This window comes from Camelina sativa, chromosome 4 (assembly GCF_000633955.1).
Source record: "Camelina sativa cultivar DH55 chromosome 4, Cs, whole genome shotgun sequence".
Taxonomy (NCBI): Eukaryota; Viridiplantae; Streptophyta; class Magnoliopsida; order Brassicales; family Brassicaceae; genus Camelina; species Camelina sativa.
In genome coordinates this window covers 12439975-12467473 of record NC_025688.1, presented here as the reverse complement: position 1 = coordinate 12467473, position 27499 = coordinate 12439975, and the positions used below count along the sequence as shown (strand labels likewise).

The following is a 27499-nucleotide window of genomic DNA, read 5'->3' as shown; positions in this document are numbered from 1 at the left end:
TTTGATGGTTTTATCCGTTTCATAATTTACAAGTTTTATACAATTCTGATTAATCACTAATTCGGTAAACGTTAGATTTTCGGGTATGTTGTTTTGTTAATCTTAATTTTATGTTGAAACCTTTATTATTTCAAAAATCACAAACTAAATGAAACCAAACTAATATAAGTTTGAACTGTAAATGATTTAACAAATAATTATATCTATAAATGTAACTCTATGTGTACATAATATATTACAAACCTTATAGTAAACATAGTTTTTGAAATCAATCACGCACATACGTGCGGGTCCGTACCTAGTTAGTTTCTTATTAAATATAATTGTAATTAAAAAAACTAGTATATTTAAATTAATATTATTAGTTTGTAAAAGAAACAACTCACTTGTTCTCTAAATAATTATGGACTAAAATTCAAAATCAATATTTAAAAATTATTTACCAATCAAGATTTAAAAAAACTAAGATTTGATATCTAACTAAGATTTGTTGTCAAAAACATATATTAAAAAAACTAAGATTTGATATCTAACTTACCTATGTTGTGATTCAATCTAAAGTATATCTAATTAGAGATCCATCAAAACATTTATAATGTAGACATGGAAGAGAAATATGTATCTTACTCTTTTAGAGAGTTTATGAGTGAGAAACAAATCAAAAATCAAGGGTTTGTAGTTCTTTACACTCATGCTATCATCTTATCAAAACCTAACGGTTCTAATTATACAAGAAAACATGGAATTGTCGACTACAAGTTGCGACTTAAAACACAATCGCTAAATTTAGCGACTGAATTGCAATTGTTTTGCTACTAAATGGCTACTACAATAAAACAGTCGCCTAGTAGACGCTAATTCGAGACTGATGCATAATGTCGCAGTGTAGTCGCCAATTTGCGACTAATTTGGAGACCAATTTGATAATCGCTAAAAATTGCGACTGAAGAGCTACTATTTAGCGACTGCTTTATTTAATTTCGGCCTTCACAAAATTTGGACAGTAACAAAACGGCGAAAGCCCAATTCATAGTCGTTTTCTTCCCCGAACAAACCCTAATCCCTCATTTCTTTTCTCAATTGTTGTTTCTTCTTTGAGACGAAACGGCGAATTATTTCAGACGAAGCCTCAAAACCCTAGATCTAAATTCCTCTCAATCGAGAAACCGCCTTGTATCTCTCGATTTTGATGGCTGGAGTAAAGAAAAGAGGAGGAGGAAGAAGAAACCCCTCAAATCGAACCTTTGGAACCTCACAAACGGCGAATCGAAGACCCGCCAATCTTTCCAGCCAGTATGCCTTCACGCTAGCGAACCTGCGAGACCAAGACACTGATTCTCAGGGATTTCCTGTTCCAATCCTCCAGCCTCCAGCGAGACCTACACCTACTTACAAAGACTATCCACCTCCGACAAATCTGTTCCAGAACTCGAGGAGCTTTCCTGGAGCATCCCCTTCCAGCGAAGCTCCAATTAGGCGTCCTTTTCCTCAACCTCACGTCTCTGCGACGAATCCACCAGAATTCTCGAGTCAACTTCGAGAGTCTCCTCAACCTTCAGTCACGAATCATCCTCGAAAGTCTCCTCTACCTCAACATTCTCCTCACGTCTCAAATCATCGTCCACCCTCTTCTTAACCTCGAGCAGCCTCTGCATAACATCACAGTTCTCAAGCGCAAGACTCACATGAGGAAGAAGAAGACGAAGCTGATTCTGAGGATGACGGTTTAAGGCAATCAAATCTCCCAGCTGATGTACTCGCTTCTTTACATGATATGCTTGTCCAGCCATGCCATGAGTTGTATACCACTATCCTCTCTCCCACATTAGAGCGTGGAACCACTTGGTAGGATTATAATTTTTAGTTGATTAGATTGATTAAAATTTTTATTGGATTGATTAGAATTTTTAGGTTTGTTTGTGTTTGGAACACTTGTGTTTGTATTTGATTAGAATTTTAAGAACTTTGTACTTTCGATTTGTTTATGTTTGAAGGTTTGTTTGTGTTTGATTAGAATTTTACTTTCGATTTGTTTGTGTTTGAAGGTTTGGTAAGGACAAGTCAAAACTTACCCGAAAGATTACAAAAGTGTTTACAAACAAGTTTGATGGGCCATATTACAGTTGGGGTTGTGTTTCTAATGAAAGAAGAGAAAGATACTTCTTGGAATTCACAGTAACCTTCTACTCCTTTCAATTTGATTTATGTATTTATAGTTTTTTTTTTGGTTTTTTTATCACTAACAGTAGTCTTCTTTTGTAGAAAACACACACTTGGGATCTCTCACTAACCAGTGTGGTTCAAGAAAATTTCTACACCATTTGTCAAAACCGTATGAAAGACATGGTTTCCAAGGCAGCAGCTCAGCGAGATCAACTGAAACCGACTTGGATTGAGAAAACTATTTGGAAAGAAATGTGTGACTATTGGAACACAGAAGAAGCCATGGCAAAGAGTGCAACCACTTCAGCAGCTCGAATGTCTGACCGTAATGGTCTTGGCCCTCACAAGCATGTATCAGGGCCAAAGTCTTACTTACAAATCGAACAAGAGATGGTGAGTTACATCATAACCTTTTCATTGTTTAATAAGTTACATCAGATGGTTCTTAACCATTTCATTATTTAATAAGTTACATCAGATGGTTCCTAACCTTTTCATTGTCTAACATTTCAGGAAGTGGAATTAGGAAGACCGCCAACTATTCCTGAAGTTTTCCTCAGGACTCATACCAAAAAAGATGGTACTTTTGTGGATAAGAAAGCGCAAGCAATTCATGAGGCATACAAGAAAAAAAGGGAAGCTAAGTTGGCTACTCTGGATAATGACGAGTCTTCTCATGGTACTTCACGTCGATCAGAGCTATCTCACGAGGAGGATGATGAGCTCATTCTTCAGGTAATTTGCCTCTTTCTAATAAGCTATTAAGTTTTTCATTGTTAAGTAATTATGTTAACTTTTTCTCTCTGTTTTGTTTATGCAGTCTACTTTCATAAGCGATAGAGGAACATATTTTGGAGTTGGAAGCCTAGGGAGTTACATCAATGGGAAGCGGAAGTTCCCTGGAAGCTCTTCTTCTTTCACAAGCCTGCAACAACAGCTTAAAGAAGCTAACCGCAAAATAGAGCAACAAGCAGCTCTACAAGCAGAGCGTGACGCAGAGGCTTCACGGGTTGTAGCTGAAGCTTTACGGGTTGCTTCTGAGCAACAAGCAGAGATCACACGCTTGGTGAGCTTCCTCAAGACTAACCCAAACAATGTCGCCTTCCTCGAGTCTTAAACCAATGACCCCGACCCTGCTGATGTTCAAAGTTAGGTTCCTTCCCTATCCCTCCTTCCCTCATGACCATAAAAAGTTTTGTAATGGTTGTACTTGTACTCTTGGAATGGTTGTTTGGATGTTTTCTGGAACTTATGTTGGATGTATGTTGAAACTTATGTCTTTGTTTAATTTCATGTTTGTTATGTTTTAGTTATAGTTTTCATAATCAGTTTTGGTATTACAAAATCAAATAATTCAGTTTTACCAGATTGTTTTAAAAACATGATAATTAAACAGTCGTAAAACAGTCACCGAAACGTACACAAATCAGTAACCAAAACAGTCGCAAATGAGTAACCAGATCAGTCGCTAAAGCGTTGCAATTCAGTCGTAACTTTAGTGACTGTTTGGCGAGGGAAGAACGACCAAAATTATCAGTCGCCAATTAGTATCTCCGTGTCGACTATTTAGCGACGCTCTGTTTAGCGACTACGTATGTCAGTCGCCAATCAGTCGTTACTAAGTAGCTTGCGGACTGTATAGTGACTGTTTTTGTAGTCGGTAATTCCATGTTTTCTTGTAGTGTAATACCAAACTGTTATGGACTTTCTTTGCTTGAGATTAAGAGATATGAAAAGTTTTAACTCCCTTTTAACCCTAATTCTCTCTTAGAGATTAAGGTTAATTCTTGGGGCTTGATCTCATTAGCATAAAGACCTATATTTGTACAGAAAAATCTCATTAGCATAAAGACCTTTATTTATACTGAAAACCTAAACATGAAAAGCAAACAACCAAACCTAATAATTAAAGGAAAACTCCCAATACTAATTAAATAAAACCAAAACACCTAAAGACCAAACTCTTTGTCATGTAACATCAACCATAGTCACGAATCAAATGAAATTGGTAGTGACAAAATAAATTTCGACAAGGAGAAATTAAAGAGTGAAACGGACTCGGTAATGATGTGCCTCGACCACTTTTGAATAGAAGTCCCATGTAGGGTGAATCATTAGCTAGCAAAGTGTTTTTCTCATCGTACTAGTTTTGTTTGTCACAACTAAGACATTTCGTAACTTTTCTTAAATTCTTAAGGATGAGAGGTTTCTATCTTTATCCTCGAGAGTGTGCTCTTTCGTTGTAGTGCATTTTGCCTTATCCTGTGTATATGAAGATATACAATTTCCATAGCTCATACATATTGTAACTTGTATATTTCTATAATATCAAAGTAAACCGCATATCTCATATTATCAAGAACATTGTCATAGAAGTTATAGAGGTACTTATAAAACAGAACAGTCTGGTCATAGACTTATGATATCATATGAGTTGTTCGGCCATCTCCTCGACTAATAATTTGGTAAAAGAAAAAGTAAAAGATGGATTAAAACAAATGTTTTTGATAAAATCATGGATTAAACTTAATAGATCATTCACAAACGACATGAGAAGAAAAGCAATGAAATTGAGTATTGAAACTTAATATTCCCTGGATGACCAAATCCCAACAATAAATCTCTCAAAGCAAAACTCGAGAAAACTATCAAGAAAAGGTCTGCTGACAACTATAGAAAAACAAATAAATTACTTTAGAGAACATATAAGTTGCCACATATAAATTGATATTTTCTTACCTTTTCTGTTAGTTACTTCACAAATTTGCATATTGTGCGTCATAATTACAGTTAAATTCCATTTTATGAACGATATCAGCAAGCATTCCATTTAGATCAAACACAATCAACTTTCGGGTATTTGACCTTCACATGAGCATCTAGCAAGATTTTCCTCATGCTCATTCATCTTACTTGTTTTGACATCAACCTTATCAACAACAATACCTCGGGCTCCCTAAACATCATGGTTATGAACTTCCACCTTTTTATCTTTTCTGTTTTTTTTTGGCATTTTCTGTTCCAGGAGCTGTAAAATATAAGATTAACGTGCTACATCAGTTATAATAGTATCCCATGATTGAGGATATTAAGATCGATATTGGTATTTAGTAAATAAACGTATATATATTATCTTATATAATATGAAAAGGTTTCCACTTAACTTTGCATAACATGACGACATTTAGCAGCGTATATTTTCGACACTTGTCCTCACTTCTCAATTATTAAATTTTTTAAATTTATTTTTTTCAAAAGTACATACATTATTTTCATATTCATAAAATTTAAATGATATTTCTGTACTAAAAAATATATTGACATTTATGCAATATCCTTTTAGTAATTATATATAAATATCATTTATCAATATATTATATAATTAACATAACATTATAATTTTGCATACGTATCATTTATCAATATTTTATATAATTACTATAACATTTTATTTTTGCAAATAAGAAATAATTAAATATTAATATCATAAATTTGGACAAAATAAATTTTCGATAATGAAATATTTAAATATTCATATCATAATTTTGGAAAAATATAATGTGATGATTATTAAATTATTTACTAATGTTGACAAAAAAGTATAATATTTGTTTCACAGTTTTTGTGCCAAAAGATCAAATCAATTTATTCTAAAATAATTTCAAGATATAAAACAATATGATATTTTATATTTCTTTAATAGTAATCATTAACACAATTTATTGCATATTAATTCTTTAAAATGTAACTCCCATGATGTTTGAAAAAAAATAAAAACAAATCTTTCATCATATGAATACACTTTAATGTATTAATTGTAATACAATTAGTGGTTTACAAAAAGAAAAAAAAAACACAGACAAAACCTATGGTATATTTATTCTTTGAAATGTAACCATAACTCCAATGATGTTTGACCAAAAAAAAACTGAAAAACCTCTCATACTACTACAAATTTATCTATAAATAGCTCCCATGATGTTTGACCAAATTTATCTACTACAAACAAATTCTTCATCAAACATTATACTTTACCTCTCACATAATTTTCTAAATTTTGTAATATTTAACTTTTTTCTTTATGTGACATTTGTAGGTTTTGAAATAAATAAGTTGAGTCGAAATTTTGGAGCATATATAGGAGTGAACATATGAAATATAGTTATTTATTAGAAAGAGTTAGATGAAGAATGTCTTAGGTACATAACATATTCTCACTTGTAAATGTTGGTAAATGTTGTTTCGACTGCCTATTTTGTATATTAATATTGTAATTTGTTTTTCTTTTGATCCATTTGATAAATTTTTAATATAAAAAATTTAGGTTTTGATCATCTATACTATTAAAAGGGAAGCACTTTTTCAAGGCAAAAATGAAACATTAAAATTATAAGACATATTTTGCCCCTGTATAAATAATAAAGCATACAAGATAAGAAAGACATTGAAGTAATTTTCAACGTCAAAACTCGCGGATCCTTCTGTCACCCCGGGCTTAATTAATTCGGGTTATGTATAATGTATTCCGATTCAGATTAATTAATAATATAAACAAACAAAGTCTTTTTATAATACAAGCTCGGCATTTCAATTAGTGGTTTACACGTCTGGCCCAAACGAATAATATCCAATAAGTCATTAACTCGAGGCCTAATAAATACAGTAGCCATTATCGAATTCTTTCCAAATACAACATAATTCTATAAATAAGAAATATTTACTATTAATATAATTGCTAAGATATTGTATTCCTTAAAAAAACTCTAAATAAGAAATATTAACTACACTACTATTATTGCTAAGATATTGTATTCCGTAAAAAAAAATGAATAACAATAATAATGGAAAACAAATTTATACTGATGTTTCCATATCACGAAAATTAAGCAGAAAATTAATATGTAAATACATAAAATAAACAACTTAGCAAAATTATGTATATCAATATTGATAGAAAAGGGAAACTATAATTGTCTCCCACTCACACAAATTAAGGCAATTATAAATATGTAAACTTAATAATTTTGCAAAATTATCGGTTGCAATGTTTCCTAAACAAACAATAAAATATTACACCAAACAACTCCTACTTACCATTACTTTTGACTCATTTACTCGCAAATTAAGTGGTACGTGTTCAACTATAAATATAAGACTCGGCGAATACAATGCATCGTTAAACAATATCAACAATCACCACTTCATATAGAAAATGGCTACAAGTAATGGAATCACGAGTTTTGCTAACATCAAACCTTTCAAGAAGAGTTGGAAGATGCAAGTGCGGATCGTTCATTCGTGGAGATAATATACGATTTACACTGGAGAGACCTTAGAAATGATCTTAGCAAATGTTGAGGTGAGTTTTTATTATCTCTATCTACTTATTTTGTTAAACCCATAAATTATTACGTGACTAATAATAAATGATTTCTGACTATAGGGAACTCTAATCCATGCCACTGTTAAAAAAAATTATGTTAACAAGTTCCACAGAATGATAATTGCTGGAGAGTGGAGGTTTGTGGAGAATTTTCAGCTGACTAAATCTATGGGAAAGTATAGGGCAACAAAACATCCTTTCAAGATGTCCTTTACTAACACCTCAGTCATAAGCTGATCTCCTTCCCTCTCTACTAATTGGTGTTTGGACCTGCAGAGTTTTGAAAGCATAACTGCTGAAGATGGTCTCAATGAACACATATTAATCGGTATGTGTGTTTCTCACCCCTTTGTAAATAATTCTAAAGAAAAAATATCACTATATCATTTTAATTATTTAAACCCTGTAGATGTGGTTGGCCAAGTCGTTAACATTGGTACAATGAAAACAAGTGATAATAATGGGAAGGTTTCTAAGAGATTGGAGGAGGAGCTACGGGACATAAGGTAAGGGTAAATTATTTATAACATTATATATATATTGATATATGAAGAAGTATATTACTATATTTTGGTTTAATTCCGCAGTGATAATCGTGTGACCTGTACATTATGGGATAGCTTTGCTGATAAAATGTGGGCTGCTGGTGAGAACGCAGGCAACAACATCGTTACCTGTTTACTTCGACTAGCGAAGATAAATCAATTTAATGGTAATAAAATTCTGTTGCTATGTATTTAACCCTATAAAAACTATTGGTATCAAAATTGTGGATTATTGATTTTATAGGTGAAAGATCCATATCAAATGTGTATGATATGTCTTTTTTGCTGATCAACTCCGACTATCCGAGTGTCCTTGATTTTGTGGGAAAGTAAGTTATTTTTGTGGCTATTAACATATTGATTCGTAATAATCGGAGTACTTTTTCAGCAACTATCAACATATTGATTCATAATAATACTTTAGTTTGCCAAAGGATGGAATATCTATTTCCTTTATACAACCGAAGGCTGCTGAACCAAAAGCGGATAAGAAGATTGATTATTTCAATCGGTTTGAGAGGAGAACCATTTCCGAGCTGCTGGAATCTACTATGGTGAGTTATTTTTAAATAGTTTTCAAAAATCAAAATAGATATTTTTTACATAGATTTTGCATGTAGGAGGGTAAGTTTAAGATCATGGGAAGTATTTTCAACATAGACATGGATTTCGGTTGGTATTACTTCACCTGTATCAAGTGTGACAAACCTGTATACTTGGTTCCCAAGAAAGAAAATGATCCTCCAAGCAAGGTGAAGAAGCGTTTGTTCCATTGTAATCAATGTTATGACAACACAACGAAAGTTCAACCAAGGTACATATTCTTTGACTATATGAAATTTATTTTTACTTTTGTGATGGTTTTGTGATGGTTTGGTTAACGAATAATTAGCTCATGTCTTAATGTCATCGTTTTACTTAAACAATAAAGGTACAAGTTGATTCTTGATGTTATGGATAGCACTGCTAAGACTAAGGTTATGTTGTGGGATAATAATGCTCAAAAACTTGTGAATAAAACTGCCTCCGAGATATTGGATGGCAATTTTGATGAGGTTTGTTACAAAGCATATAAAGTTTTTGATATACTTTTTTCATATATTTACAATATCGTGTAAATATAAAATATCGGCACTTATGTCTATTAAATATTTGTAGATTGAAGACCCAACCAATATTCCTGAAGCTTTGAAGTCCTTGGTTGGTAAAACCTACCAGTTTCTTGCCACCATTGACAAGGGTAACATTAATGATGGGAAAGATACTTACAAAGTGTCCTTGGTTGAAGTTGGTAGCAATTCAGACCATGTGGACAACATAGAGGATTCTGAGCAGATGATTGATCCCTCTACAATTGTGTCTACTGATCAGGTTTGAAAACATGAATATTATAATATTATGTTTAGGTTGCCTTAATGTAAATATTAAATTTTATACTTTCCCTTATAGGGTCATACTGTTGGAACATACAGCACTGAAATTGAAGATGGTTTAGAGACATCTCCCACTACTCCTTCTTCGAAGAGAAAGGAAGATGCAATTGTTGATTTGCTGATCAATCTTCCTCCTCCAAGAAAAAATGTGTTTCTCTTAACATGTCGGACATTGAGACTGAAGGAGTCAAACATCCAGAATAGTGTCTACCGACTCGAGAAGTTCTCTCTTGATGCGTGTGTTGGAGTCTATTGAAGTCGACCATTATGCTTGCCATTTCATATTCTTAATAATTGCAATGTTCTTCCCTTTTAAGTACTTAGTTATTGAATTCTTATTTTCTTAATTTGGATTTAAATTTCAATTATGGAAAAAAAGTGTCATTTCCCTTATTAAGAATATGTGTATTTTTGGTTTGGGTCGACGTACACTACATTTGTTTAGATTAGTCTATGCACTAAGCCTTTATTCATTTTATCAATATGAGCTCATATTTCATAAATAACTATAGAAATTGAAACATGGGTCTTGACAGTACAAACTTTAGACGATGAACGACCGTAAAAATAAAAACACCTCCATGACCAAATTTGTGGTTAGGGGTGTCAATTGGGCTGGCCCGGCCCGAAACCTGTAAAGCCCGCATATGTTTGAGCCTGGTCCGGCCCGGTCCGAAATATTTCTGAGCCTATATTTCAAAGCTCGAACCAGGCCCTAACAGGGCTATAGGGCTTTTCGGCCTTTTTCGGGCTTATCTTAACGATAAAAAATTTAAACTTATAAACCTTAAAAAGTAGTGTTTGAAGGTGTACAATAAAACAAATCAATCAAAAATTTAATAACTCATCCATATTCACTACAACCAACTTAATTTAATAGAAAAAATTTAAAACTAAATAAAATTTCGATACTTTAACCAAATAAACCAATATATAATTCATATAAAACATCATAGATAAAAAATTTAAAAGTATTAAGTATGGTAATTAAGTAAATATAAAAACTAGGATTAGAGTTTACAACTTTATTTACAACAAATTATTAATCAAATATTGCAATCAAACAAAAATGTTAACAAAAAGGTACAAATAGATTTGTTAAAGGGTTTTTCGGGCTGGCCCGAGCCCGGTCGGGCTAAGCCCGAAAAACCCTATTGCCCAAACGGACTGAATCCGAAAGGCTCGATTTTTTCTGGACATATATATTTAATCCCGAGCCCGGTATTTTTCAGGGCCGGGCCGGACCAGCCCTAATTGACATGCCTATTTGTGGTATTATATGATTAGAAACTTGATGACATAACTCTTACAAAAAAATTATAAAACGTAATACGTTAGATCCAAAATTATTTGTAAAAAGGAAAGTTTTAATGTTCTTGATAATTGTGTGATCCGATTGTCACGAATCAATACTATTAAAAGGGAAAACTCAATTAAATTATTCTATAGTTATTACCAATATATGATGTTAGTTGTGCCAGAACATAACAAAATTATGATTGATTAATTGGAAATTAGTTACAAATTAATCGTCACATTAAAAGCATTTGACGCTAGAATCACGTACCACATGATTCATTATTTTTCCAAATTTAAATCGATCCAGCTAATCTACATGTAGTGAAATGGGAAAGTAAATATTAATCTATTATTATTGTTCTACATATTGAGCATTTACCTGTGGACGATAACCTTTCCTGAGGGATAAACACAACCACTAGCGAGCAAGGTGAGTGTTCATATACATGTTAAGAGCCAAAAAAGAAAACATATCTAACGTATTGTAAATTTCTATTATATTATTTCATATAGATCAAAATGAAGAAGAGAAAATCAGACATTAGGTGTGAACTAACTAAAGGTTCAGAGTGTGGATTACAAAAGCGTGCAATATCAAGAATTGATGATGAGAACTGTGATCCTTTACAACCAAAAAACGGCAAAGTTGTGAACCTCAAATCAATTTTCAAACGTGTGTTTGATGATTTGACAAAAGAAACAATAGAGAATGATTCCGAAATCTTCAAAAGTGCGAATACAACACCCCCAGAAAAGATTTGCTCCAAAGGTTTGTAAATGCTAGAGTCCTCTTTGCCATGTAAATGTCTATACGTAAGTATATATTCGCAAAGAGTTTATTGATAAAACTGTCTTTTAATACTTAGCTCTCCTTATTATTTTCAACAGAATCAAATTTTAGGGCCAAAATAATCGAGATGGATGTTTTGAGAGATGTTACAAATTTACCGCTCAATGAAAGAAGATGTGCTGCCAGAACACCGCAAACATCTACAATGAAAGGGAAAACTATCACCAGCATTGAAGATGTTAACACTTCCTGCACAACACAAGGTAATAGTTGATAAATAATCCGAAAGTATTTGTGTATATGAAGTATGTATGTGGTTGACATCGCTATATTACAACAAAACTTTAAACAAATGCAGGATCACATACAAAATCAGGGATGACTTCGCTACATGAATTGAACGATGGTACACATCTAGCGATGAACACAAGAAGGAAAATACTCAGATCAACTCAAACCGATCAAAAGCTGACCAAAGGATTGAGCAAAAATCAAGACTTTACATCTTCATGCAACACAAAAGGTGCTTTATACACTTCATATAATATTTTTGTCGTAAATAGTGCTATTGGAATATATTACTGACATATTGTGAGAAAATTATATCAAATTTAGTAGATTTCACACACATCTCAGAGAGTTCTGAAACACCATCATGCAAGATTTAAAAAGTCCTTAAAGACTGTTGTCAAATAACTCCTCCCTCGGTAAACAGCAAACAAGGTATGTTGTTTAAAATTCTTAAGTAATTATCGAGAGCAAAAAAGGATTACAAAATTGTCTACTAAAGCTATGTATGATAATAAGATTATCCTATGTTTTAAAATATTGGATGCAGCTACAAGATTACCAATCCAGTTCAGACAAAGGACATCTTTGAGGTTTATAAAGTCTCTTGCTAGACGGGGGAAGCTCACTGACAATGATTGTAGTACTAACGGGAACAACACATTCTCTAGAATTCCTATGGAAGAAGACACACAACCGTCTGGAGAAAATACACTAAATCCAAGCTCAGGTATATATATATGCAAGCATTTTTTGGTCCAAACTAATAACCATCTAATTATGAAACCTAAATTCTACACATTTTTAAAATACAGTTGAAAACCATGCTCGGGAAGAACAAGTCTATTATTCCAGCAGAGAAGATGACTCACCTGCAGAAAAAGTTTTCACTGCGGAAGAACTTGACAATGTTTCGAACGACGTAAGAAAAGGATATCAAATCATAAGGATTCTCGATGAAAGTTTGAACGAAGCTTTCCCAACACCTAAACCCGCAACCTGCAAGGGCAAACGAAAAAAGAAAGAAACAGGTAAACAACTTTCACGAAGTTGAATTCAATATAATTATTTCAATTATGGATGATTTGTCTGATCAAAGGTTAAATTGTATCAGGTAACTAAATATTTTGGTCTTTAATTCAATGTTGAATTGAATTTTTCTACGTCAGTTTCAACAAAATTTACCTTCAAACAGAACCGACTAAACCAAAGAGCAAACGGGAAAAGAAAGAAACAGGTATCAAATTATTTTCATCCATAATGCAATTTACTAAAGTCGCTCTTACTGATTGAAACTTTTCTGGAAAATACAGAATATTTGGACCATGGTGACGCTGAATATTCATGTCAATATTGTGGTGCTATTATGTGGTACGATGAATGCATAAATCGTCACAGAAAAGTACGCCAACCAATATTCTCTCAGTGTTGATTGCAAGGTTCAGTCACATTGCCACTGTTACATAATCAACCCGAATTGTTGTACGCATTGTTGACAAACGACGATGATCTGAGTAGGCATTTCAGAGAAAATATTCGAGCCTATAACATGATATTCTCCTTTACTTTACTTGGTGGTTGTTGTGAAAATTCGGTTGCCAAAGGTCGTGGCCCAAATATATTTGCTATACAAGGTGAAAATTATCATCTTATGGGAAGTCTAAAACCAGAAGATGGTGATGTTCCTAAATTTTCACAGCTATATATAGTTGATACTGAGAATGAGATTCAGAACAGAACTGGTATATTAAGGTTTGGACCACCATAAACTTTTTTTTGTCCGTATATGTTCTTAATTTTCAATTTATTCTATTTTGTGGTCTTCGTTAATTTACGGTATCAATCTATTTTGCAGTAAAGGAAAGAAAGCTGGGAAATACAAAAAGAAAGGGAATTTGAGGGAAGATGTCATAGCAGCAATCATTAAGCTGTTGAATGAGGTGAATCCATATGCTGAGAGTTTTAGGTCTGCTAGGGATAGGCTAGATACTAATCCAAAAAAAAGTTTTCACATGCGAATCGTCAGTGACCGTTTAAAAGATGGAAGAAAATATGATATTCCAACTGCTTCTCAGGTAGCTGCATTAATTCCTTATGATTTTAGTGTTGATATGCCTACCCATGACATTGTTGTTGAAGAAAAATCTGGTGGTTTAAAACGGATTAGTGAAATTCATCCATCTTATCTTGCTTTACAATATCCATTGTTATTCCCAAAGGGTGAAGAGGGTTTTAGGCCAGGAATACTAAAAGGTCCGAAAAAGGGGATTAAAAAAAAGAAAGCGGCGACAACAAAGGAAAATGATTGTATAAGTTTACGACAGTGGTTTGCATTTAGAATACAAGAGAGGAAGAATGAGTCACAGAATTTACTACGTTCAAAAAGACTTTTTCAACAGTTCTTGGTTGATGCTTACACTACAGTTGAAGTAAACAGGCTTACTTATTTCAAGCTAAATCAGTCGAAGATTAGAGCTGACAATTATGAGGCTGTGAAGAATGCATTTAACTCCGGAAAGAAAGATTTGAATGAACAAGGTTCCAAATTTTATTTGCCAGCTACTTTTGTTGGGGGTCCGCGATATATGAGAAATATGTATCTGGATGCAATGGCTATATGTCAGCACTATGGATTTCCAGACTTATTCATCACATTTACGTGTAACCCTAAATGGCCTGAGCTGGTCAGATATTGTGGTGCTCGAAATCTTAATTCTGATGACAGGCCAGATATTATAAGTAGAGTTTTCAAGATGAAACTAAATTCTCTCATGGACGACTTTACCAGAAAACATATCCTAGGGAAGACAGTTTGTTGTAAGTTTACATGCCTTACTTATTATTTAATATTTTTATTGTTTAGTACTATTCAAGAAGGTGTTGTAAACAAGTAAGTCAATTATTGTAGCCATGTATACCATTGAGTTTCAGAAAAGAGGTCTACCACATGCTCATATCTTGCTATGGATGCACCCAGATTCAAAATTGCCAAAAGCTGAGGACATTGACAAGTTGATATCCGCTGAAATCCCCAACAAGAATAAAGATCCAATACTTTTCGATATTGTAAAGGAAACAATGATTCATGGCCCTTGTGGAGCTGTTAACCCAAATTCACCATGTATGGAGGAAGGGAAGTGTACAAAGTTTTATCCAAAGAAATACGTGGAGCATACAACTGTTGACAAAGAAGGATTTCCGGTTTACAGAAGAAGAGGGGCCAATAATTTTGTTGAGAAAAATGGGTTTAAGTGTGATAATCGCTATGTTATACCTTACAACAAAACTTTGTTGCTAAGGTACAGAGCTCACATTAATGTAGAGTGGTGCAACCAATCAAGCTCTATAAAATACTTATTCAAGTATATAACCAAAGGTCAGGATCGGGTAGTTGTTGTTGTTGAACATTCAGAGAAAACTACATATACAGGTGACACTAAAGCAAGTTCAAAAAATCATGTTTCTGTCGAGAAGCCGAGGAATGATATACAAGATTTCTTTGATTGCAGGTTGATCTTATCTATACTATTTTTAATAAAGATAATATACTAGATAAAATTTCACATTAAGAAAGGTATATATTAATAAGTCTTTTGTGTCCCAGGTATGTATCTGCTTGCGAAGCAGGGTGGAGGCTTTTAAAAAATCCAATACATCATAGATGAGTTTCTGTTCAGAGGCTATCATTTCACCTAGAGGGCCAGCAACTGATATACTTCAAAGCTGATGATGAGGTTGAATATGTTTTGCATAGAGCTGAATTACTGGATTCTATGTTTTTGGCTTGGTTTGAACTAAACAAGGTCAGTGATATAGCAAGGGGTTTAACCTATGTTCAAATTCCTGAATATTTCACATGGGATGGGAAAGAGAGACAATTTCATTTGCGCAAACGACCAGGGAAAGCTATAGGGAGGATAAATTATGTCCCAATTGGGTTTGAAGATGGTTAGTATCTAAGAGTTCTTCTTAATGTGCAATTAGGACCACAGAGTTATGATGATCTGAAAACGGTCAAGGGGTTTGTTTACAAAACTTATAAAGAGGCATGTTATTGCTCTAGGATTACTAGATAATGATCAAGAATATATTGATGATATATTGAGGACAAGTCTTTGGGGTTTTGGGCAATACCTCCGTTGTATGTTTGTTGTCATGCTACAATCAAGCAGTTTATCCCAGCCAGAATTGGTTTGGGAAAAAACTTGGGAACTTCTTTGTGATGATATTCAAAGGGAGAAGCGATTATACTTTAACCGGCCAGGTAATAATAAATTATTTCAATCACAAATGTAAACTTTTTATTTACTATACATACATTTCCATAAAAATAATATTTACTCTTTTTTTTAGACTTACTGTTGTCCGATGAAGATAAACAAAGGTATGCACTCCAAGATATTGATAGCATATTGAGAAGGAACGGAACAGCTCTGAAAATTTTTACAACGATGCTGCAGTTGGATGAAGAAATAGTTGATAACACTAATGTGTAGATCATTGATGAAAAAAATTATGATCGTGAAGAGCAGAAAAGAAAACATGATCAATGGTTGCTTCAGATGACTGAAGAGCAGAAGCATATTTATACAGAGATTGTAAACGCCGTTGATAACGACACTGATGGTGTATTCTTCGTCTATGATTTTGGAGGTACTGGAAAAACATTTGTTTATAATACTCTATCTGCTGCATTTAGAAGTAGAGGGTCTATTGTACTCAACGTGGCATCCAGTGGGATTGCTTCACTACTGTTAGCAGGTGGGAGGACAGCTCACTCAAGGTTTGGTATCCCCTTAAACCCTCATGAGTTTAGTGTGTGTCACCTTAAGCGTGGAAGTGATCTTGCAAACTTAGTGGAAGAAGCATCTTTAATAATTTGGGATGAAGCTCCAATGATGAGCAAACATTGTTTTGAGTCATTAGATAGAAGTTTATATGATATTATTAGATGTGAAAACAATAGGCCTTTTGGTGGAAAAGTCGTTGTGTTTGGAGGTGATTTTAGACAAGTTTTGCCAGTCATTCAAGGTGGTAGGAGGGCAGAAATTTGTATGGCTACACTAAACGCTTCTTATATTTGGGATAATTGTAAAGTTCTAAAGCTTACAAAAAATATGTGCCTAATATCTGGTAAGTTGAGTACGACTGAGGCAAAGGAGGTTAAGGAGTTCTCAGAGTGGATTCTTGCTGTTGGAGAAGGTAAACTCTTAGAGCCTAAGGATGGTGAGGTTTTGATTGATATTCCCGATGAGTTACTAATCAACAATGCAAGTGATCCTATAGAAGCAATAACCAGGGAGGTTTATGGAGATCCAAAATTATTGAAGGAGAAGACTGATCCAAAAATTTTCCAAGAAAGAGCAATATTGTGTCCAACCAATGAGGATGTGGGCATTATCAATGACTTTATGCTTGACCAACTAGAAGGTAAGAACCTATTCTTATATTCTGTTTTTTTTTTGGACAAGTTACCGCTATTTATATAATTATTTGAATCTTTTTGTAGGTGAAGAACGTATATACCTAAGTTCAGACTCTATTGATCCTTCTGATAAGGGTTCTGCTACCAATCCAGTGATGACTCCATAGTTCTTGAACAACATAAAGGTTTATGGGATTCCGAACCATAGGTTGAAGGTTGGATGTCCAGTGATGCTATTAAGGAATATAGATGCAAGAGGAGGGCTAATGAATGGTACACGTTTACAGATTACACAAATGGCAGAGTTTGTTTTAGAGGCTATTATCATTACAGGGGATAGAGTTGGAGATAAAGTATTGATCCCTAGGTTATTGTTAACTCCTTCGGACACAAAACTTCCTTTTATGATGCGTCGAAGACAATTGCCATTGGTTGTTGCCTTTGCAATGACGATTAATAAAATTCAGGGACAGTCGTTGAGCAACGTTGGTTTGTATTTACCCCGACCATGTTTTTCACATGGCCAGCTTTATGTTGCTTTGTCAAGAGTGACTTCTAAGAAATGGCTTAAGGTGCTAATCGTTGATAAATATGGGAAACCACAAAAGAAAACCATGAATGTGGTGTTCAAAAAAGTTTTTCAAAACATATAGGCAATTTCTGGAGACGGCGTATCTTAGGTATGTATTTTTTTAAGTACTACACTAATTGTAGAACGCATGGTTTACTTTATATTGTTTTAGCTAATTCTCTATTAGCTGAATTACAGGTAGGTGTTGGTGAGGGCGTGAGTGATGATTAATGGTGGATTATGCTTCTTACATGAAACCTAATTTTTTAAAGTTTATATACATGCTTTTAATATTTTATTATCTCGGCAAACATTACATTATGTATCATGTCGAAATCAATTATTTCCTGAGTTTTGTACACAGATTTATTTATTAAGGAAAAAATCTCGAATAAGAAATTTAATCCTAAAAATGTTGATGAGGCTTCAAGATTTTAATTTCAATATGCGAGTCTGTGGATTCAAGAATAGTTTAAAAGTAGAGCTGATTGTCAAAATTTGTAATCATTTTTTTGGTTAATCAAAACATGACAAAGCAATATAATCAAAAAGAGGAGGTCGTGATTTAGATTTTAGGTTTGTCATCATAATTACAATATAGAGATTAATTTGATTAACCAAATATTGATATTTCCTTAATCTAATTTGCATCTTAAACAAAACTCAGATAATTGAGAAAGTAAAAGAACCTGATAAACATTGCCGAACCTTTCTTTGGGCGTGGATCTTGAACTACCCATCTCAATTTGGATCCATTGATTATTTGCAAGAGAAATGGATTTCAAAAACAAGAATTAAAACCTGATAGAAATCCAAAACCCAGCTTAAATACAAATTAACAAATTGAAATTGCTTACCTTGCACTATAATAACACACATAGTGTTGATCTCACTGGATTCGGCATATTATTGATGAACTTAGTTGTCGATTGATGTTTCTATTGAAAGGGAAGCATGTGGAAGAAGAAGGTTATCTGTTTCGCTTCTTCAAGTCGTACAGTCACCGAGAAGTTTTTTTTTTTTTTTTCGTGAGTTTTGTAGGGATAAAGGTAAAATCCAATCTCGGTTTGGACCTTTTATTTATTGGGCATTACAAATAGATATTGTAGAAGACTAAATCGAGTCCAACATAACTGTTAGGCCCTAACGTTTATGTTATAGTTTATATCAAATACAGTTAATTTGGAATGTTAGTGTAATTAATCCATTATATAGTATAGATATATATCTATATATTAATCATATGTTTTATAAAGTCTTACACTAAGTTGGAGAATAACAAAGAGTACAACATGCAAGTAGATTTCGAGTTCCACTCGCTAACATATTTAAATTGATAAAACTCAACTATTTGAATAGTATAGAAGATGGAGAAAGTTAGGATTTTCCTTAAACGAACAAAGTACGCTAAATTCACAACAATTTTTCTATACTACATTCACAACACATTTTCTACTCTCCCCTTATTCTCGATAGAGAAATTATAAGCTCTAAAATAACTATGATGAATAACAGTTTTTTTGCAAGATAAACAACTTAGGTCTAAAGCAATAATAACTATATTTGAAAAACTTATATAAAAAAACCATTAAAAGAAAAATTAGCTTTTGTAAACAAACCCGCACGTACGTGCGGGTCCGGATCTAGTAATTCATAAATCCTAATAGATATTATATCTTAGTCACAATATTTATGCTACTTATTACCTATGCTATATTTTATACAAGTGTGTTTGTATGTATTACCCATGAAAATGAGTTTAAACAAATATTAACTGTTTCAAATAATATTACTTTTAATTTGTTCCTTAATGTTAGAACTGTGTTTGTATGTATTTATTAACTTTGTTTCCGATAACTATTTTCATAATCCTTTATTTTATTTATAGGTTATGACTTCTGATGAGAAAGGTTTTGTGATGGTTTAGGGTTTAGGGGCAAGGAAGATTTGGACATCTAGGTGATATATAACTCATGATATGGGTACCAAAGCCATGTGATTCTTCCAAATTCAATTTTTATTTTCTTACACAATTTAGTCTGAATTTTTTTCTTAAAATATAATTAACATCTAATTTCTTTTCACAATATTATTGTTTAGGTTATACTATGTATGCACTTTTTTCCTCTTCTCATATGTTCCATTATTTTTCTTAGACATGATCGATTGTGATGTGATGATAGTGTTTACCTACAAGCAGAGCAAGGCAATGAGATTTGACCATGTATGCACTCAAAACCACATGTTTATCAAGTCGAAAGATCCACAGATCACCTAAGCTAATTCCAGTTGTATTCTAGAGAGAGAGACGGAGGAAACGATAGAGAAAAACAATGTCTTGGAGAAGTAGGAAGATTTGAGTTATCTCTTTTTCCATCCATTACATGATTTTTAGAAATAAAAACATAGAAGAAAAAAAAATATCTGGTGAACAATTATTTTATGTTCTCTTAGGTTATGCAGTTAACACTAAAAAAAGTAACTCGATAATACAATGGTATGTTTTTATTCTTTTTGTTGGTCATTTGGAGTATTATACAACATATCTATATATATATCTATAAACAGAAAAGTATAACACAAAAAAGCAAATTTTTTTTGATATAATAATATATCAATATATATTAATAACATTTTTTAACTCAATTTAAACTAAAATTCACTTTGCATTTAGTATGTTCAATAGATATAAAGTACATGATAAAAAATATAGAAATATTTAACAGAAAACTTTCTTTTCCAAATGCAATTAATCAAGAAGCAGAAAGAAGTCATCTGTATAATTCATTAGGATTAAAATATTTTATTGCTAAAACATTCAAATTATAATAATAAAAGTTTTAAGCATGTGTGAAGCATGCTGGTAATATATAAATATCAAAATTATTTATGCTACCTTTAGTTATCTAATTAATGAAATTAATTACACAGAGAATCAAGGAAGAACATGAGTTTCGGCTCAAGAAGAAGTTATTCGAGAAATTCAAGCTATTGTCTCGACCTTCTTGGAGGTGTCTGGTTTTAGAAGATATTGATGTTTTATAGATTATGTTAAAAGCGGACAAACTAACACATTATGTCCATGCTCAGCCACATTTTATTTTATACGTAATCAATGTTCTTTTTCCAACGTAAAAAATGTTTGTACGTCTTGATTGTGCATCAAAACATGAAGAGCTCTATATATTATGAGATACAGACTAAATATTTTAAAGTAGCCTTTTATATTAACAAAAAATTTCAGTTTAATGCTTAACTAATCAATATTCATTCATACTAATGATTCCACAAATTTTTTTAAAAAATAGTTGACTTGACAATTGCTTCTATCTAAGATTCTCCACGAATTTTTCTCAATTCCGTTTTCCCATATCCCTACGATCTTTGATCATGATTTATGCAAATATTTAACGGTTTTTATTTCTCATATGTGCCAATTGTTTACTTTTGCGCCTCTAAAATCGTTTTCGCACTTTATTTCTCACTTGGAAACTACATATTTAGATTAATTTTTTTGCTTCATTACCTTTCGAGTTTGCTTTGGATCGTTCTCTCAATTAATTTTACAGTAAAAATAATCGAACAACCGTTTCCGCGATTCATATTCTTTTTTTTTTTGGAAAAACAAAGCTTTAATTAACTTAAACCCTCAAAAGAGGTGAGTTCATACAAATTGAAGCTAAGCAAATACAAAGCAGATAATGAGAGAGGTTTCATGAGTTTTCCAGGAGGGTGCTTGACCTTGATAGGTTTGCAATGCTTGAAAGATCTTTTGGGACCAAAGCGGAATCGAACATGAAGATAGACTTCTTGAATTCCTCGACCAACAAGTGATCATAGACAGCTCGCGCAATACATGCATACAGGCTGTTAAAAAGGTGTTCCACAAGGGAGGTACATGATAGGTAGCTCACCAATAAGAGACTAATCGAGAACAAAGGTTCAAGAGTTGCAATATTTTTAAACTCAAGTCTCAGGGCAGTGGGTGAACCTACAAGCGGGAAACGCAAGTGATATATGTGATATCGTAACAGAGCAGGTGGATCCTCCCTCACTTGAAGTCATCAGCCATGGAGATTAAGGAATTACACACAAAGCTTGTAGTCGATTGTACACTGGAATAGTAATACATACCCAAGCTTACCATTAATAGGCGAATGAGGAAGGGGGTTGGGAGTTCGGCTTGTCCAGAGGGCATACTTGAAAAGATATATGCAAAACTGTAACAAAGCAGGTGGGTCCTCCCTCGCATGAAGCTCTTGGCCATAGAGGTTAAAGAATTCCACACAAAGCTTTTAGTCAGAGTTACACTGAAACAAAAAAAAACTGACCATAGGTTGAAACATTTGGCAATTGGTGGTGGTTGGGGTTGTGGGTTTTAAGGTTTTGATGCAAGCTTTCAATCTGACCTTGGCAGGAATAATATCTAACCATCCTAAGGAGCCTTCTACTTTGCTATCATGGTGTGTGCCACCAGACAAAATAGGGATAAAAGGTTCCAATAGATTTGGGTTCAATAAACCATAAGAGGGTCTAAACAGCTTCCAAATCAGAGATGTATCAAACCTATCAAAAACAAACTATTGGCCAGGGTTCGTGAAAAGGAGTGAAGAACAAACATGGACCATTGGGGAGAAGGGCTGTAATCAGCTAAAGTTTGCAGGGAATGTGATAGTTTGGTTGAAGGATTGAAAGGAGGGGGTCAGTAATCGCATGGGTTAAAACCATAACGAGAGCCGACCATTAGCAATTGGTTCGATTTGGAGATCTCTTCATCAGGCTAAGTGGCGGTGGTTCTGGGAGGTGAATCAGATAAGGAGAGAGATGAACGCAAAACCCGTGTCTCGATGTCGCCATCCGACCAGGTTGGAGTCTTTGGCTAGTTAGGTCGGAGAAACAAAGCATCGGGACTGGAAGTTGCAGAGCGTTAAGATCGGATCTGAAGTTGGTGGTTTGGTGCGAAAGACTGAGATACAGGATAACAGCCTCCAAAAAGACCCTCTTCACTGGGAGCCTCAAGAAGATGAACTCGCCGAGAAGATCCACAGGCTGAGGAAAGGGAGACCGAAGCTGAAGAAATTTTGGAGCGGAGATTTGAGATCTCAGAACTCCGATAGAACCAAGAAACGCAAAGACCAAACTTAAAAGACAAATGAAACGACAAAGAGGAAGAAACGGTGTCCTAGTAATGCCGACCGGCGTCGACGCCGCCAGAAGTGGGAGCTTCGAGAATTGTGCCAGAGAAAGTTTGCGGCTAGGGCGAACTCGTGATGGAATATAGGTCTTGGCGTTTCATATTCAAATTCACCATTTTTATAGTTTAGATATAACAAAATTTGGAATAAATAGACAAATAGAGCATAAACAAATGAACAAACGAACGTATAAATTGATCTTAGAATAGACACAATCGTATGAGACGAACATACTAATCCATTCACCCCTACCTCATGTGGCTGGTATCATATAGTCTACCATCTCTCATCTGTCAGGTATTGCGCTCTTTGATTATTATGATAACAATATATAAATGATTAGACAAATTTCTTCTCATGTCTTATTTAGTTTAAATTTTAGTAGTAACATATAAAATGCACACAACGGCGATTCTAATAATTTATTGATCCACTAAGAAATTAATATGAATTTTTTTGACTAAATCCATGGATGGCTTAAAAACTTAATGGATGTAACGTTTGGAATTTTGTTTTGTTCTTTAACGATGGAACCCCACTTCCTTTGTCCTTTTAAGATTCTTGCCCGACAAAGTACAAATCATTCGCAGAAGAAGTAAAATGTTCAACTTTTTATTACCATTGTTCCCACACCAGATTTACACTTTTACCACTTATTGATTCTGTTTATTATGGTCCACACGGTGAATCTGAATCATGAGATTTGTCATTACATTAGCTTTTAGAGTTTGTTTTTTTTTCTTTCCCCTAAGAAATATGTTTTTAGTTTTGTTTTTACCTTTTTAGTTTCAAAACTTCAATTTGCCGTGATTCTTTTTTTCTTCTCACTTTTGAAATTAATTTGCTATGATTTTTTACTAGTAGGGATACCGTAAATAAATTACATAAAAATTAGTGGAGAAACTGTAAATTAATTATTTTAAACAAAAATTAATTTCAACATTTCATTTCTTATATAACAAAAATAAGAGATATATTTATGTGATCAAATGATGAATATTGATTTCGTATGGTTTTAAATTAATATTTTCATTCCATTAATGTACTTTATAAAAAAACCCAAAACTTATCTATGCTTTAGAATCTCAAACTCTATAAATATGGTTTTAATCATCATCACAAAAAAAAAAAAAAACTTAACACAAACTTCACCTGTCTCTGCAAAATAATAGACTTGTGCAAGGCATACTCTTGTGAAGGTACGTACATGCACATATTCTTCTCTCGATAGAAGTAAACTCAGTATCTTTTTCTTTTTTTTTGGCAATCAAACTCAATATCTTTATATATTTGGAAATTCATACAAACCTCAAAGTGCATATATATATATATATTCGTAAAAACAAAAACACAAAACAAAAATTCATGGTGTTTTCTTATTTTTTGGTCATCTATTCAATTGATTCATAGCTCTTTTCTTCAAAGGAACGATTATCATTGATCAAAAAAAAAAGAAAAAAATTATTGATCTTAATTTTAGGGTTAGATATCGAATCCACTTTTCTAGTTACATACTTGTACGTAGTTAAATTCTGACAAAGACCATCTTACAAACCCAAAACTATATAATTATCAATAAACCCCCTCTACTTTTATTATCTCTTAAATTCACATATTAACTTTTTCTATTCTAAATTACATCCTCGAATTTCTAACATAATGTATCTTGTTTATTTATTTTAGTGAGTTTAAAATTTTCCTAATTGGATTTATCAATCTATTGAGTAATGACTTCTTCAAAATCAGATTCCATTTGAGTGACCGACAAAAAAAAAAGATATTTCATAAACTACGAGGGGCAATTTGATATCAAAACAAAGTCTAGGTACGTCTTTGTCAAAAAAGTAAGATACTGGGGTTGATTGAGTTCATAAAACAAAAACCAAAAGATATAAAAAGTGTTTTTTTTTTTTTTTTTTTTTTTGTTGGTTGAGTCTGTGAAAGAGAGAGAGAAAAGAAGGTATCTTAAAGAGAGAAGTCGTGAAGGCTCTCTTCTCGAACGATGCGTTGAACAAAGGGGAGAAAGAAGGCAGGCGAGTGAGACCAACCAACCTTTAAAACAAAACAATGGCGAAAATATCTTTCCTCTCTTCTTATTCTTCTTCTTCTTCTTCTTATCACGATCCTCATTATAAACCCTAATTTTCTCACAGTTTTCTTTCCTCTCTAACAACTTCTCCGATCTCCGATACCATTTTTTTTTTCTCCGGCTAGGGGTAATCGATTGATCTGCATTCTCCGATTTTATCCTCTCATTGTTTGAATTTTTCTCTGGATTTTGGTTTTGGTTCTGAATTGTTTTTGGTTTGTAGAGATGACGGAGGCGAGGAAGGTTTTGTATATAGTGGTGCGTGACGAAGAAGGTGATGATGATGATGATAATGGAGATGATTCGTTTCGGTATACGCGTCCTGTTTTGCAGAGTACTCTTCAGCTTATGGGATGTAAAGCTCGTCACGCCTTCAAGGTGGTTATTTCGATTTCGATTTTTTAATCAATGTTGAGCCTCTTATGTGTATTTTTGCTTGTCCCGATTGTTAATTGAGGTTTGGATCACTGATGTGTATAGATCTAGAAAGGAGTTTAGAATGTTCTTTTACATTTGTTCTTACTTGTCTAATGCTAAATTTTGTATATGTACTTGACTGAGTCTGTTTGTTTATCTCTGATTTCGAAATTTTGTATACTAGTATTGAGCTTGCTGCTGCGAGAATTAAACCCATAGTAAGTTTCAGGATTAGAGTGGTCTCGATTCAGTTCTATTTTGTAGAATAGCGATTACCTTTTTATGTAAAATCTCTTTTGGTGTCCCTGGCATGACTTGTTGTGCATGTGAATGAGTTAATATGTGTTGGAGTTGATGGTCAGGAGAAGGAGTTTGTGGGCATATATATATATATATATATTCATAAGTGACCAGTTTTTTTTTCCTTGATGTATTCCTGATAATCTGTATGTGTTTTTTTCTCTGTTGGCAGATCAGCCGTAGGGTGTTTGAGTTAATAAGAAGTGAGGGATCTTGTAGTACCTCACCAGAGCATGGGAAGGAACCTAAATTCGCAAAAGAAAATGGTGGTTCAACTTGTGTAGAAAAACTTAATCGTTTGGTTGCTGATGATGTTGATGTTGACAAGAATAAAAGTAAACCATTTGAGATGTACAAAAGACGGACAACTGTTGTTGTTTCACGAGAAATATTCTTAGATGTTGTGTGTGATGCCCTGGCTGAGTACAAGTACGTTGGTCGCGACCAAAGGGCAGATTTGATTCTGGCATGCAGGTAAATTTCTTAACTTTTGGAATATATCTTGATATGCTATGTCAGGAAAAGTGATGGCATATGGAATCTGCATATGTCTTTGGTTTTTGTCATAATTTCTTCTTTTAAATGCATAAAATATATTTATGTGCCTTTCTAAGATATTCTGTAGACTTTTTATGGCTATCTAGTGTATCTATGAGTATGAAATAGTAGCCAGACTGTTTCTATTGAACGACCAGTAAAGAGATGTGATCTTGCACGTAGATCTCTTTTATTGTTGTAAAGTCGTAGCTGGTCATGCTTTTCCTATATATCAACTGTTCTCTCATGCTATGCTCATATTTATCTTCATACTTTCCCATGGACGGCTGTAATTTTATTTGTTATCCATAAAATTTTGCTGTGCATTGGATTTGCTATTTCCCACTCATATATCATGTCCTGACACTGTCGTTTTTCATCTTTTTTACACATTGTTCTACAAACTCTTCTTATCTCTTGCAGAATCCGAGAAAGGAAAGAATCTGTAACTGTGTTACTTTGTGGCACCAGTGGCTGTGGTAAATCTACATTGTCTGCGTTGCTGGTAAGTCTTCATTCCCTCTGTTTGTATGCTTTATATCGACACTAAGAAGCTCTCTTCTTCTTTTCTGATATACATTTTTTCAGAGTGAAAAGTCGTAAGGTGTATCTGGTTTCATTGTGTTCTTAATCAGATGCAATATGTAAATATGTGTTACAGGGTAGCAGGCTGGGGATTACGACTGTGGTATCAACCGACTCTATAAGGCACATGATGCGGAGCTTTGCTGATGAGAAGCAGAATCCTTTGCTGTGGGCTTCAACATACCATGCTGGAGAGTGCCTTGACCCTGTGGCAGTTGCTGAGTCAAAAGCCAAAAGAAAAGCCAAAAAGTTGAAAGGCTCTCGAGGTGTAAACTCCAATACCCTAAAGACGGATGCTGGATCAAACTCAAGCACCAATGATTTGTTAAGTGATAAGCAGATGGCTGTAGAAGGGTATAAGGCACAAAGCGAGATGGTGATTGACAGTCTCGATAGGCTCATTACCACATGGGAAGAGAGGAAAGAATCGATAGTTGTTGAAGGGGTCCACTTAAGCCTTAACTTTGTGGTAAGTCTTA

At 33.6% G+C, this 27499-nt stretch overlaps 2 protein-coding genes and 1 long non-coding RNA gene across 3 annotated transcripts in view; 2 read left to right on the top strand and 1 right to left on the bottom strand.

Annotated features, from left to right (window-relative positions):
- Positions 2825-9780, top strand: LOC104783785 (replication protein A 70 kDa DNA-binding subunit E-like). The gene is made up of 11 exons (XM_010508895.1): positions 2825-2842; positions 2984-3229; positions 7823-7874; positions 7956-8052; positions 8134-8204; positions 8336-8420; positions 8516-8645; positions 8712-8905; positions 9023-9146; positions 9250-9462; positions 9541-9780. The coding sequence occupies exons 1-11, from the start codon at positions 2825-2827 to the stop codon at positions 9778-9780; spliced, it is 1470 nt and encodes a 489-aa protein (XP_010507197.1).
- On the bottom strand, positions 11545-18752 carry LOC104780359. The gene is made up of 3 exons (XR_766731.2): positions 18587-18752; positions 12774-12900; positions 11545-11862 (listed from the first exon to the last, which is right to left on the bottom strand). It is a non-coding gene; the product is annotated as an uncharacterized LOC104780359 (long non-coding RNA).
- The window catches only part of LOC104790762 (P-loop NTPase domain-containing protein LPA1 homolog 2), a gene marked incomplete in the record, with an annotated part of 3362 nt that continues 878 nt past the window's right edge, over positions 25016-27499 (top strand). The window contains 5 exon segments of the mRNA XM_010504857.2: positions 25016-25308; positions 25405-25559; positions 26071-26372; positions 26859-26940; positions 27097-27489. Of these exon segments, the coding sequence (XP_010503159.1) occupies positions 25407-25559; positions 26071-26372; positions 26859-26940; positions 27097-27489 (930 nt within the window).

Bases quoted from the DNA above. Each gene is read 5' to 3' on its own strand.
- LOC104783785 (XM_010508895.1), top strand. The intron at 8,053-8,133 runs GTAAGGGTAAAT...TTAATTCCGCAG, and splicing joins GAGGAGCTACGGGACATAAG to TGATAATCGTGTGACCTGTA. The intron at 8,205-8,335 runs GCAACAACATCG...TTGATTTTATAG, and splicing joins GGCTGCTGGTGAGAACGCAG to GTGAAAGATCCATATCAAAT.